Consider the following 15,281-nt stretch of genomic DNA (forward strand, 5'->3'; position numbering starts at 1 on the left):
GGCTGCTTGTCATATTTGTTTCAGGAGCCCACAGACAGCCTTGAGGATAGCCTCCTTTCCTCCAGACCAGAGTTTATTATTGGTCCTGAAGGCGAGGAGGAGGAGAATCCAGCAACCAAGCATGGGGAGAACCCAGGAAATCGCACCGAGCCCATGGAACATGCTGGTAGGTGAATGCTGGCTCATGGGGGAGAGCTGTGTGCACATCCCAGTTTGCACAGGCCTGACATTCACACACTGGTTTCTTAGATTACTATCAACTTGGGCAAGTACAGACTTGGCTTCCTTAGTGTAGATGTGTGCAAATGAACCATTTCCCCCTAGATTATGAAGTGAACAGATCCAGGATATGCTTCTGGTAGAAGAGAGGTAACTGAGCATCTTCCTGGCAGCAGGAGCTTGTTATCAACAAAAAGCTGCCGTGTTAATGTGGAAATGATCACTTTTCTGTTTATGGTGTATCATGTTCTCTATGGAGAGTTAACTCTGAACCAAGGCTGAACAGCTAAAGCCAAGGGTGCTGACACTCAGCAGCTACTCAGAGCATTTGGCCAAAGCAGAGTGTTCTGGGAGAGGGGTGATGGAACTTGAGCTCATGCAGCTTCTGCACCCGGGGGCTTGACCAGGACTCTGCACAGGCTCACCGTGTATAGCTGTGCAACTTGTGCTCTAAGGCTGGTTGGCTTGGCTCAGAGCTGGAATGTCCACCTCTTTCTAGTTTGCTTAAAGGCTCTGTGTGGGCTAAATGAGGACAGCAAGATAGCAGGCTGGCCAGAATCATACTCTAGCTCTTCACACTCTGAAGGAGTTTTGGGAATTTAGGATGTGACCCCACGTGCCTCTGGGAAAGCCTGGTTTCTAGATCTGCACTGTGGCACTCTGGGAATTTGTAAGGACCTGGAGCAAATCTGAGTAGCTTTTTATCTTTCTGTTTCCACTCTCTTGAACTGCTAGAATAGCTGGCTTCCAGGTGGCCCACCCACTGAAGCAAAGTTTGGGAAGCGTGGGCTGTCCATCATTCCTTCAGTGAACAAACATTACTAAGTGACTGCTGTGTGGGGTTCAGTGTAGCTCCTGGGGGTCTTATTCAGACCAAGGTAACTACATCATTACCACAAAATGCTTGGTCGGAACTAACTGCTTCTGCATGGATTGTATAAATGACCAGTTGAGTATGAATATCTCGGCTCCTACTATTTACAATCATTGAAACTGAGAATTTGAAGGAATGCCTGAGATGACCTACTTCATTGGTTTTCAGCAAGTACTTGGAGATGTGCAAGCTCTGTCTTGTCTCTTCTGGACCTTCCTTAATTAGGGTGGCAATTGATGGGAACATGGGGGCAAATCATAAAGACCCAGGTGCCCACTTGTCTTCAACCAGAGTGCTCTGACTTGATCTATTTCATATGTTGGAGTTCTAAGTCAGATTTTCTACAAACAAAGGATTCTCTTGAAAAGAAGTTTGAAACCTGCTGATCTGGTTCAGCCTTCTTCCTTTGCAGATGAGGAAAATACATCCCAGATGGACTGAACAACTTGCCCATGGGCATGTAGCTCGTATTATTCATTCCTAATTTATGCTTTGTGCTTAACATGCTGCCCAAACTGTAAGAGAGCATCAGGATCGTCTGAGGAGTTGAAACGCAAACAAAATGAACGAGCTCCACCCACCCACCCTCAATTCTGGGTATACCTAGGGTGGGGGTCTGGGAATTGGAAATCCAAATATTGTACAACTAGTTAGTGGCAGGATTGAGATTAGAACCCAGGTCTCCCGGTTATTTGGAATTAATTACTTGCTGAGGCCCAAGCCCAGGGCTGTGTTTCTATGAGGCATTAATGCCTAAAGGAAGGATGGATTTCACTTATGATCCTCTAACCTGTACTCTTTAACGCAAATATAGTTTTTTTTTTTTTTTAAAGATTTTATTTTTTCCTTTTTCTCCCCAAAGCCCCCCGGTACATAGTTGTATATTCTTCGTTGTGGGTCCTTCTAGTTGTGGTATGTGGGACGCTGCCTCAGCGTGGTTTGATGAGCAGTGCCATGTCCGTGTCCAGGATTCGAACCAACGAAACACTGGGCCGCCTGCAGCGGAGCGCACGAACTTAACCACTCGGCCACGGGGCCAGCCCCGCAAATATAGTTTTTAAACCCAAGATAGCACACAAATCAATTAACTGAAACTTTTATTTATATGTAGTATTTTATTTGAACAATGGTTAAAATTAAACAATATCTTTCTATACATTATTCTTTTCTTTGCTTAATTGTTCTAAACTCTAGTTGTTTTAAACATTTGCTTGATTTATATCCCCCAAACACTCCTTAAGCCTCCTGTCAAAGCTTCTGGTCTGTTTTCCTTTTGCTGTCTGTCTTGCAGGACACAGTTATAAGTTGTCTCCTCAGGGAGGCCTCCGTTAATTTTCCTCCATGACCGGCCTTCCCTGATGCTCAGCACCCCGATCCTGCTTCTGCCTTCTGGGCCTTCAGGCGCTGGTCCTGAGCTCCTGTCATAGAATGAAGGGGAGCTCAGCTGACATGTGCTCAGTGATTTCCCCTTCCTTTTAGAGATTTTAGATTTCCTTTTTCTGCATTTTGGGGCCTGGCACCTATTTCTTATAGCAGTCGGATATGTCTTCCACTAAAAATATTTTTAAAACTTTCACACTAGACCAAATAGAGTTGAATGCTGATAACAAATATTTAAAATACATTAGAGTGGAAGATCCCCAATAAACTATTTAGTATATATGCCAAGAGGGTTTCACTCCCATTGTCTCTGATCCTAGGAATTGCCAAAACTGATAATGGTAATTTGAAAACATTTTATACCAATTTCTACATTTGGTTAATTTGTGAATCCTTTTCTCTAGCACGCCTCATGCACATAAACACCACCTCCCACAAGAGAAGCGAGGGTTTCAGAGATCCTCACAAGAAGATAAAACCACAAGTAGTTGTTGAATATGCTCAACTTCTTCAAAATGTTCCCTTTTTGTGTGAGTCCTGGGATAAATCGCTCGCTGGGTGCTATTACAACTTGAATACCGCTCTTCAATGCCTGCTCGTCTCCCTTTCAGTTAGGAAAGTATGCCTAGCCAGGCCCCAGGCCCTCCAGGGAGCAGCAGAACTAGCTGCTCAGAGGAGCACAGGGCTGGGCTTGGGTCGCTTTATGGAGCCAAAGACATTGGAACACGTGATGCACTGCACAGTGCAAAGTGGAAGCTGAGAATCCTAAGTCTAGAAGGTTTCCTGCACTTGCACCATAGAAGGGATATATGCTAACTTGGAGAGCAAATAAAAACATTACACAAACACTTTCTCATATGTACCATATCTCTCTTTACTCCTCTCGGTTTTATGATTTTGATCAGTTCATGAGCGGTGGGGGAAAGGAGGAATCATGCTAACCTTTGTGTGATTATTTCTTCACAGCAATAAAGAATGATACTGAAAGAAAGTTTTGTTACCAGCAGCTTCCAGTCACTTTGAGACTAATATACACCATTTTCCAGGTATATTTTTTGAAATATTTGAATTTTTGGTTTGGTAGCATTGCTGTTTTAGAAAACTTAGTAACTATGTGGTTCTTTGCATAGGAAATGGCTAAGTTTGAAGAGCCAGACATTCTTTTTAATATGCTCAATTGCCTGAAGATTCTCTGTTTACATGGAGAATGTTTATACATTGCTAGAAAAGACCATCCTCAATTTTTAGCCTACATTCAGGATCATATGTTGATTGCAAGGTATGTCTTCCTAAGTTTTTTGTTTGTTTGTTTATATTTTAGGTTTTAGCTGTGAAAATTAAAGTTAGAGTAAGACTTACCAACTCATTTGGTTATTTTTCTTAGCCAGGGCAGCCTAATCACTTGTAGAAACTAGTTTTATTTCTTCTATTTAGTCTAATTTTTAAGTATGTCAATAGTAATTTTCTTTGCTAGATATTGCAGAAATAGAAAAGGCAAAATAAGGATTATATTATGCCTTTTGGTTGTTAGATGGCTTATGAATACAGTGTACTGTATAAAAATGTCAATAGGTACTAAAGTTAATATTTACCGAGTATAATTGAGTAAAGACTCAATTTCTTACTTGAAATAGAACTGATAATAGACATCTAAAATCTCTCCACATATTGTCTGATAGGGTGTTTTTTTAGAGATGACTGAGACATTTTGAGAAAAATAGTAAAATATTGCCCTAGATTTACATGGTGTTTTTCTTCCTGAAAACCTTAAAATGAGTGTTACAGTCTTTCTGGAAGTAAGTCAGAAAATATTATCTTCATTTTATATGTAAGAGAATGAGGTAATAAAAAAAAGGAAAAGGTTGGTTGAGGTTAACTTGGTGACAAAACCAAGTTGAGGATCTATCTGCCTTTACTCCTTTTGATCATTTACTCATTCATTCATTCATTCAACAGATATTACTGAGGGCTCACTAAGTACATTGTTATTCTAGGCACTTTGGGAATTTGCAATCTAGTTTGGAAGGGGCTGAATACTATGTATACAGAAGGCGACCACAAAATTTGTGATTCGAATTAGTTTACTTTTGAGAGTGAATAGGTGTGATCTTCATAACCTCAAAACAATAAGCATAAAGTGGACTAAGATCTTGGATAAACTGAGATACAAGGTCACCTTGTGTCTATATAAGTCACTCTCAAGCCAAGGGACGTGTGATGGATGAGGGTTGTGCACTGTTCAGAGGTGGGAGAGCTCACTTCTGGATAACTAGAAAAGGGCACAGGAACAGATCCCATTTGGGTGGGCATTAAGATAATGATAGAATTTTGACAGGCAGAGATTTGGGATGGGCAGCACATTTTGTGGAAAGTGGGAATGTCAAAAGTAAACAGATGGTAGAGTTGGAAAGAAGAAATGAGCAGGGCATACTTAGGTGATACCAAGGTTTTATTTATTGCTGCATGGTGTGGTTTTAGGGGAGAAATGGAAAATGAGGCTGGAGAAGTAGGTTGGGACATAAGTGTGAAGGGCCTTGAAGATGGGGACTTTAGTGATGTTTGGTGATCTATGGAAAATCTTAAAAAAAATGAACAGGGACAGAGTTATGCTTTAACAGCATGAGTATGGAGAAAAGAGAGATCCTTGGGAACCACTTACATATAAGGGGGTGCAAAGAGCATGTTGCAAGGGCTTCAGGAATATAAAGATACAACACAGAACTTTCTTCTGAAAGGTTTGTTAGGAAAGGAAGGGAAACATCAGATACTTAGAGGGGAAAGGGAGTGACATCAAGGATTTTTAGGATAAAGAAGATCTGAACATATTTATGTCAGTGGGAAAGGATCAGAGGAAAGGGAGAGGTTGGTGGGGCCAGGTCCTGGAAGGCAAGAAAATGCTTTAAAAGAACAACGGTGGAAAAGAGGAGGGATGCTCTTTCCTTTGAAAGGAGAGAGACTTTGAGGAAAAAAGAAATCAAGTGTTAATGGGAATTCATAACAGGTGACTGAACCTTAAAAATAGTAGGTGCTGATGTCTTCTGCTGAGAGGTAGGGGGCATAGAAATTGGGTTGGGAGCTTGAGGAACATGGAAAAAAGTATGGAACAGCCCGTGTGAGGAAAGCAGTGGGGAGTCAACAAGAAATGACCAAAGAATTGCCAGCTTCAAGTCCAGCTGAGGTTAGCTAGCACCAGTTTCTGGTGGACCAAGTTAGCAGGAATTTGTGTTTCTTTTTCACTAATGCTCCAGGGCCTGGGAGTGGATGGGAGAAAGTGGGCAATGGGTTTATTTAGGAGTGGGAATTAGTGATTTGATAATAGTGGAAGATCAGAGCGACAAGGAATTCCAGAGTGATGAAATGGTTGACTCTGGGATTCATCTAGCCTGGAGGCAATGAAGCCGGAGAGGATTGATGTTTAGGAGAAGGGTATAGAAAAGAGGGAAAATAAGTCTGAGTCAGGGTCAGAGGGGGAAAGTTGAGTGTTCTCAGTGTTTGAGAGGTGAGGTCAGTGGCTCAGCCAGTAGAGATAAAGGCCACTGTGACTGAGGAAGTGGGAGATCTATGAAACCAGAGCTTGATTCACTAAAGGTATCAGCAGAGGCTTGGGTGAGGAGGAAGACTGAGCAGGTACCATATTCACCAAGGAATGGAGAAGGGCCCTACGAGTAGATGTAATGGGTTTCAAAAGAAAGAGGTTGGTAAGAGAAGGCCTGGAGGAAGACGTGGGAAGCAAGGATCATTTGGAGCCAGGGAACACTGGGGTGAAGACTCACAGAGAGGGTTAAGGGGAAATTGTGTTACCAGGAAAATGTCAGGTTTCAGCTAGGGTGGAGGCTAGGGAAGCTGCCTTAGCCTCCTAGGGCTGCTGTAACATTACTGCCAACTGAGAGGCTTAGAACAACAGAAATTCATCCTCTCGCAGTTCTAAGGCTAGAGGTCTGAAATCAAGGCGTTGGTGGGGACGTGCTTCCTCCGAAGGCTTTAGGGAAGAATCCTTCATTGCCTCTTCTAGCTTTTGGCAGTTGCCAGGGCAATCCTTGGCCTTCCATGGTTTGTAGATGCATCACTCTAATTTCTGCCTCCATCTTTACATGTCACTTTCTCCTGTGTGTCAGTGTGTCTGTGTGTGTCCTCTCCTCTTCTTATAAGGACACTAGTCATTAGATTTAGGGCCCACCCTAATCCAGCATGACCTCAGCTTAACTAATTACATCTACAAAGACCCTATTTCCAAATAAGGTCACAATCTGAAGTTTCGGGTGGACATGAATACTTTTGGATGGGGACATTATTCAACCCAGTAGAGAAGAATACTACGGGATAAGTGGAGGGTCTAAAGAACGTTCCTCCTAATAAAATGGGGATTCTACAGATGCAGTGGGAGGAGCTGGTGAAGGGTAGCATGGCTGACCTGGATGTGGGGAAGAGTAGGACTAATCTGAAAGGATCAGTGTGACAGCTGAGACAAGCAGCAAGTCCAGGCAAAAGTGATGAAGGAGCAGGGTCAAGAGTTAGGCAGAAGCTGCGGGCATTCCAGGGGAGGGAGAATGCTAAGTGGGCCATCTTTTATTGTTGAAGCAACCTCTACCAGGCACGAACCCAAGCCAAATGGATTACTGGTGCCATGGGATCTCTGCCTCAGCCTTTGGGCTACATAGCCCAGGTTTTTTCCTCAAAGTACCACCTTGACACAAAAACTGTGACGGACAATGAAGGGATCTGGGGAAAGGACACTCTGTGTTTTTCAAAGAAAGCTGCCTTAGAGAACTGGGAAAGCCACATGGGACTGGCCAAATCCATGGCTTTTGTCACTGAGATGGTTTTCTAGCAGTGCTGTACCTGGTTTGCCTTCTTCATCTAAATTGCAAGCTCCACAAGGACACAGATTACGTCTTCTTTTCCTTTGCATTCTGTGTAGGGTCTATTATTGTGTTCTGGAAGCACCATCATCCTTAGCTTCACAATGATAACAGTAGTGTGAGGTTTTTAAATACCCACTATGTGTCAAGCACGATGCATCATCTCATTTTATATAACCCACATTGGAAGCAAGTGTAAGTTCAGAGAAGTTAGGAAATTCACACATAGCTATGCAGCTAATTAATGGCAGTGTTGGGATTAGATCCATATTTGTCTGATTTCCATGACTCAGATGAAGCATGTGGTGTTTGAAAATTGTTTCTTTTCATTCCAGAGCTCTAGCATGTCTTCTCAGAAACAAGCAACTCTAGTGCACAAGTACCTCCCCGTGGTCTCTGTAAATGGAGATGTATGTCACTCCCCCCCTCTTAGTGGTGCATTAGGAGTTTTTTAAAAGTCACAAATAGTTTTGATTCTGATATTAACTCTGGAGCCAAATAGAAAACAAAACAAAATAACAACAAAAACAAACAAAAGGCATACTTTAAATAATTGAGTAAAAAATTTGAAGCCAATAATATATTATTACTAAAAATATATATTCAGAATTTTCCTGGTAGAAATTGATACGGACTTAAGCTAAAATTGCTGAGGTACATTTTGACCATAGTGGTCTGGTTTTAGGAATGGCCAGTACTCATGAGACGTTACTAGGGCTCTCGCGCACCCTCTCTCCCTCCTCCCCTTTCTCCCTCCCTCCCCAGCACTTAGCCTGCTTCCATCTGTGTTGGCTTCTTCTCTGCAGGCTGTCCCTGTGAGGTGGGAAAGAGCTCACTAGCAGCTCTAGACCAACACTGCATTTTGTTCCTGAGATCTTAGGAGACAGATCATATCGATACCTGGAAAAGGATTCTGGCTTTCCCAGGCTCGGGTCATATGCCCACCCCAGACTAATTGCTCTGTTCATGGCATTGAAGTATTTTGATCAACCTGGGTTTGTGATCACTCTTACAGTAGGGAAGGTGGGACACCTTGATTGACAGCCCTGCCAGTTGATGGAGAGGCTTTTCTTAATAGAAAGAGAGTCGTTCTTTGCTAGAATAAGAGGAAAAGGCTGGTAGGCAGGAAAAAATCAACAAAACTCCCCAGATGTTCACTATAAGAAAATTTTTTAAAAATCACTTACCCCATTATCTTAACATAACTAATATCAATTTTGTGTATTATTTAACAGTCATTGTTTATTTATATACCTGAATTTATAATATATAATTTTTATGTTAAAAAATAACATAAGTCGTAAGTATTTTTCTATGTTGTTACATGAAAGTAATTTCTTTAAAAAAAACATTAATAGAATAGAGCATAGAAAAAGTGTATCAGAGGATTAAAGTCTTGTGTCTTGAGTGTAATTTCACCAAAAGAATCTCTACTAGCTACCTGTTAACCACATTTCCTATAAATTCAGATAATAGGATTTTTTTCTAGAAAGGTTATCATAACTGTGACCACTTTGCTCTTCTTGATTCCCCAGCCTGTGGAGAGTCGTCAAATCTGAGTTTTCCCAGCTCTCTTCATTGGCTGTTCCTCTCCTTCTCCATGCTTTGTCACTTCCTCATGGTGCTGACATCTTCTGGACAATTATAAATGGCAACTTCAACAGCAAGGACTGGAAGATGAGGTTTGAAGCAGGTACCTCTGTATTAGCTTAAAAATTCTCTCTGGTCACAAGGTAAACCAGGTGTCCAGGCACCACATCTATTTCTGGCCTTCCTTTATCCTCCCTTGTTTTTAAAGGGCATTGTCCTGCTTGCTGGTGTTCTTTGTGGTTCTACTTAGCCAGGCTTCTTTGATAATAGTATTTTGCAGTGTCCTTAGGTAGGGTGACTCTGCACAGGTTTGCCTAGAACAGTCCCAGGTTATGCCTGCTGTCCAGGTGTATTTATTAATTGTACCCTTGTTTACTCTCAGATGGGTCCTGGCTTGAATGATAAATTATGTCGTCAATCTAACAGGTTGCTTGCATCAGAGTAACTGGGAATGTTTGTTAAAGATGCAGATTATCGGGCCCTATCCTAGACTTACTGAGTCAGAATTTCAGGGGGTGAGGCCAGGAATCTACATTTTTAATAAGTTCTTCTGGTAATTGGTGAAGTTTGAGAATCTCTGCTGTTATACCCTTGCCATTGAAGCATCAGGGACCAAGTTTGGTGCAGTGAGGGGTACAATTTCCTAGTGCTTAGAATGGCAAGTTCTCAGAGGAACAGGGTCAGGAAGGAACGTGGATGTGTTCTCTTGGCCTCACATCTGCTGGCTTCACTGTCACCCCAATCTGCTAGGACTCCCATCTTCAACGGGCAGCAAGTGGGGCTGGCATACCATAGTGTGCCTCATCAGAATGGTTCCATATATTTTAGTGTCTCAAAAATTTGGGAAAGAAATGGAAGTTCCATCAGGTGAGTTAACTATTATACTTTAGAGCTCAGTTCCCTAACATCTGGCCACCTCAAAGAGTTCTTGCCTTTTCTGCCCCATGAATTCCAGAGGCTGGTTTATTTATATAATAGCACGTGATGTTGTAGGGAATTAGATTAAAATTTTCTAGCAAAAAACAACATGGTATTGGTAACATTTTATAGGCATTTAAATACAAATAAAGCAGATAAATGTTTATGCTCTTTCATTACAATTTAAAGATTAGATTGTTGCTAGATTAATCTTCTGAATCACAGCCCTGATTATGTCACTTTTCTCCTCAAAAAATTTTCATGGGTTTTCAATGCCTAGTGAATACAGTTCAGACCCCTTAACCTGACATTCAGAGCCTCCCATGGTCTAACTACAAGTGTTTGCAGCCTCATTTCCCTCTCTTCTTTCTACACATGCCATTGCTGCCTGCTTCCCCTCAACCATGTCTTGGCCACTCTGTGCTCTCCACCTGAAATTGTCTTCCCTTCTAGGTCCTATTCAAATGCCACCTCCATTTGATCTTCCTTCAAATGCCCACACTGAGTTCCGCTTTCTTGGTTCCCTCAATGATGTCCCAGTGGATAAAGTCATTTCTTTATCTTCTGATCCTCCATAGCATTTTATTTACAACTCAGTAGGATTTACAGCTTTTTATATTACATTTCAGTTATAGTTATACTTGTCTGTTTTAGTTGACTTGACTTTGAAGTCAAGACTTGTGAACGATTCACGTATTAGTCAGCTTGGGCTGCACTAACAGAATACCACAGACTGGGGGGCTTAAGCAACAGAAATTTATTTTTCACAGTTCCAGAGGCTGGAAAGTCGAAGATCAAGGTGTTGGCCAATTCACTTTCTTGGTGAGGGCTCTCTTCCTGGCTTGTAGGTGGCTGGCCACCTTTTTGCTGTCTCCTCACATGGTGGAGAGAGAGACAGAGAGCTCTGATCTCTCTTCCTCTTCTTATAAGGACATGAATGCCATCATGGGGACCCCACCCTGAGGATCTCATCTAAACCTAATTACTTCCCAAAGTCCTACCATCACACATCACATTCAACATATGAATTTGTTGGGGGAGGACACAAACATTCAGTCCATAACAATTTATTTTTCCATTTACTTCCATCTCCTCCCAAGTACCTAGGATGATTTCTTAGTTGTATATATGTTCTTAATATATATTTTTTAAATAAGTGAATCAAAGAATTTATTGAATAAATCCTATATGTACTAGGTACTATGGGAACAATAAAAAGAGTATAAGAGCTGATTCCTTTTCTCCAAAAGCTCCTAATTTAATTGATAAGACCAAATATAAACTTGTAAGAAGAGTTTAAGAAACTATAAAGGTATAAATATAATTCAAGAACACAAAAGGAGATAAGTCATATAGCCATATATGAACACATAAATGCTGTATGTAAATGAACAGTATTTTTGCAGGAGTTCATGGGATGGAGAGGCCACTCTAGGAGGGCAAAGTAGACTTCAGAGAACAGCTGGAATTTCAGCAGCAGATTCTTTAAGGATGGTAGAGTGTCAATAAGCAGAAAATAATATCAAGAATATTCCAGGTTGCTGGAACAGCTTAAGCAAAGTACTGAAATGTCTTTATTTGCACGGAACTATATTGTTTCACTAGCTACTATAACTTTTTATAAAATTATGTTTTAAGAGTGGCTGGAATCATTTAACATAGATTTGCAGGAGATTTAGAAATTTATCAAGTAAGGGTGCATTTATTCATGGAAGAAATATGTGGCTTCTATAGCCCCAGGAAGACTGGTTGTCATTTCACATCGTGACATACTAAGAGTGGAGTAGGGGATCCAGAACCGAGAGCCAGACCTGGTGGGCACCTCCTGCCTCCCCGTGCAGCCTGCAGAACCTCTATGGAAAAGACAAAGAAATGAGCATGGAGGCATTCTGAAAAGTTTGACATGTAGCTGGAAGTTCAACAAGGGCAAGACCATTAAAAAAAAATGCAAAAAACCCCAACAACCCAGCACTAAATCAAGGCTGCCTGCAGAAAATACTGCACTGAGTACACAGATGCACAGATGAAATGGAACACTGGAGAAGGTGGCATTAGAACTTCCTTTTGGTATTTAAAATCAATGTGTCGGGGGGGCCCAGAGTTAACTTTTTCTTGGTGGGCTCAGTTCTCAGACTGTCTAAATAATGCCATTTCTTTGGTCCTCTGCCTTTTATGTTGCAGTGGAAAAAGTGGCTGTAATTTGTAGATTTCTGGATATTCACTCAGTGACCAAAAACCACCTGCTGAAGTACTCCCTGGCCCATGCCTTCTGCTGCTTTCTGACAGCTGTGGAGGACGTCAACCCAGCAGTGGCCACCAGGGCCGGTCTCCTGCTTGACACCATAAAGAGGCCAGCATTGCAGGTGACGTGCCTTGGATGTGTCTTATCTGCTCTGCAGACAGTGCTCTGCTCTGCTCTCTTAAGTCACTGAGCCATTTGTCACATAAACACATATAACACTGACGACGGTGATGATGGTAGCAGTGGAAATTTTTCAGTTGGGAAAAACATCCCAGAAACACACCTTATTAACAGACCTCTTGTTGTTATTTGTTTATACCTGCTTTTCAGTCTTTGTCCATATGCTGATATCACTTCTGACAGATCTGATTCTTGTATAACTTTTTTTGTAGCAGAATTTTAAACTAGGCTGGTTTATCTTATATCATTTAGCTGGCTCCAGGGCTGGAAGTCCTTGTCATTAGTGACTAGACGCTAGGAGAAATCAGATGAATTATAACATAAGTCACAGCAAAACATAAGAAGGTAAACATGCTACCAAAATGAAACAGCACAAATTAAAGCCAAAGGAACATGGAATATGAGACCTGGAGAGAGCTGTGTGTTGATCTTATTTGGCACCTTTATTTTATCATTGAAGGAAGTACGTCTCAGAGAAATAATGTGACTTACCAAAGGACACAGAGTGAATTAGTGCGAAAACCAAGGCTAGAACCTCCCGCGTCCTGATCTACTGTTTTTCCACGTTGGCACCTGATTATTATATCATTATTATTAACGCTAAGTAATGGCAAGAGCTAAAATTTATCAAATAGGTACTATGTTTCCAGGGCCATGTATTGAAGATGTCCCTCATGCGTTATCTTATTAGCCCTAACAATAACACTTTATGTGTTCCCATTTTACAGTTAGAGAAGCTGAGGGTTAGAAGGGTTAAGTAACTTTTTCAGAGTCACACGGCTATTAAGTGGCAGAGCAAACTCAGGTCTGATTCGTAATAGAGTCTATGTTCTTAACTGTCTGTGTGTGTCTGTGTGTGTGTGTGTACACTGCCTTGAAATCCAGTGTAAGGTTTCTTCTGTAAAAGACACTAATAAAGGGCAAATTGAGCAGGATCTGAAAAATTATAGGGTTTTGCTGCATGTGGACCCACACCTCCTTTGTCAAAATTGCCCGTTGTCTTCTGGATAGTCCTTCTCTGCTGCTCTTAATCAGACTAGGTAGTTGTATGTCTGACTTCTGCTCAGGGTCTGGAATATAGGAGGGACTTATTAAACGAGAGCTGAGGAATGAATAGAATAGTTGGATGAATTATGGTTTTTTAAATTTCATTCAGTTAAAAACAGGAATGGTAGACATATATTAGAGAAATGGATGCTCAATCCATTCCAACTTGATATTTTAAGATTATATGTTCCACTCACATTCTAATAAGACAAGATGACTTTACTTTCTTTTAGAATCATGGAATTTAGCATTGAAAGGAATTTTAAAGACCATCTTCTTGGATATTCTACAATGTAGCTTGGAAAGTATGTTTTTCCTAATAGAAACTGCAGAGATTAAAAAAAGAAGCACTCGTTTGAGTGTATTTGGTTATTATTAAATGCATCAGAAAATCAGTAATATTCATTTAATTCAGATTTCTGAATCAAAACTTAAGAGATATTCTACAATTAGGAGTAGCTCCTCTTCTGCATTTTCTTTTCCTACTAAAACTTATGATCAAAAATTATATCAGTTGGATCATTCTACGTTATAAGTATGGATTGAGGAGGTTGCCTTCTTTCACTGACTTAGTGTATTTGCTTTGAAGTAACTCAGATGTTTGTATCTGACTTTCCTTTTTTCCCCCTCTTCTCCAGGGTCTGTGTCTTTGTCTTGACTTCCAGTTTGATACTGTGGTTAAAGATCGACCCACAATATTGAGCAAACTTTTACTCTTGCATTTTCTTAAGCAAGATATTCCTGCTTTGAGCTGGGAGTTCTTTGTCAATAGATTTGAGACGCTTTCCTTGGAAGCTCAGCTACATTTGGATTGCAACAAAGAATTTCCTTTTCCTACAAGTAAGCGAAACAAAGACCTTGCTTTAAACAGTCACAGCTCCTGTCCTTGAGCTTGTTAGCTAAGCAGAAGGCAGTCTGCATGCAGTTTCACTTCCCGTTATGGAGGACGCCTTAACTTCACGTACTCAGTTCATCAAACGTTTCCTGAATATCTGCTGTAGTAATCCATAGGTTAACTATTTTCTGGCATTCCAAAGTCAAAACTCCTCATTTCCTTGAGGACCTATGATAACCATTTGTGACTGTGTGTTCCTTAAATATCATTCAATCATCATGTTTATGATGTTTGTGAACAGTTTTGTGAGATATGTTTGCACCTTGCAAGTTCACTCTTACATGCTGATTAATCAGTTACCTGTAGCTCTAAATACATGGGAAAAGACTTTGGGCAATCAACTATTTATGCAGTGATAATAAAAATTAGATAATTTAATCTTATGGTCTAAACAGAAAAATGATAGGTGATCGTCATGAGAGGCAATGGTCATGATTTTTAATATGAGACTCATCATAAAGGAAGATGAATGATTCATGTATCCTTGAAAGAAATATTTTAATATTGAAAATATACACAGATGGATTGTGTCAAACTAGGTGTATTACATAGCTGGTCAAGGAAAATGATAACCTCTAATTCCTTTGGCAAAGCTATCACTGCTGTAAGGACCAACGTCGCTAACCTCAGTGATGCAGCACTGTGGAAGATCAAGAGGGCTCGTTTTGCAAGAAACCGCCAGAAGAGCGTGCGTTCCCTGAGAGACAGTGTGAAAGGGCCTGCGGAATCCAAGAGGGCGCTCTCCCTCCCTGAGACCCTAACCTCCAAAATTCGTTGAGTATCTTCTTCCATCCTTCCTTTAAATCTGTTTAATGTCTTTCTGAGGCTGACTTGTCTTGTTGAGTGTTCACAAGAGTAGCAGGTTTAGCAACTGAGCTCATTCAGCAGCTTTGGCCTTCAGATTCCCTAGAGGGTCAACCCAGAGGTGCCAGTGCCCTGGGTGGCTTTTCCCAGTTTGCAGGCGAAGCAAACCCCTCATCCACCTGTAGGTTGTTTTGAAATGTAGAAGGCAGCAAATCCATTCATGCTTGTCATGAAACATAGAAGAATTATTTGCTCCTAAGTCCTAGGGTATGA

The 15,281-nt window shown here is 41.0% G+C and overlaps 1 protein-coding gene across 1 annotated transcript in view; it reads left to right on the top strand.

Moving 5' to 3' along the window:
* Positions 1–15,281, top strand: part of UNC79 (unc-79 homolog, NALCN channel complex subunit) — a 195,508-nt gene that overhangs the window by 83,938 nt on the left and 96,289 nt on the right. The window contains exons 18-24 of the mRNA XM_046647730.1: positions 25–166; positions 3,440–3,519; positions 3,604–3,752; positions 8,868–9,025; positions 12,022–12,203; positions 13,948–14,149; positions 14,798–14,977. Of these exons, the coding sequence (XP_046503686.1) occupies positions 25–166; positions 3,440–3,519; positions 3,604–3,752; positions 8,868–9,025; positions 12,022–12,203; positions 13,948–14,149; positions 14,798–14,977 (1,093 nt within the window). The remainder of the gene's footprint in view (positions 1–24; positions 167–3,439; positions 3,520–3,603; positions 3,753–8,867; positions 9,026–12,021; positions 12,204–13,947; positions 14,150–14,797; positions 14,978–15,281) is intronic.

Source organism: Equus quagga, chromosome 20 (genome assembly GCF_021613505.1).
Source record: "Equus quagga isolate Etosha38 chromosome 20, UCLA_HA_Equagga_1.0, whole genome shotgun sequence".
Classification (NCBI taxonomy): Eukaryota; Metazoa; Chordata; class Mammalia; order Perissodactyla; family Equidae; genus Equus; species Equus quagga.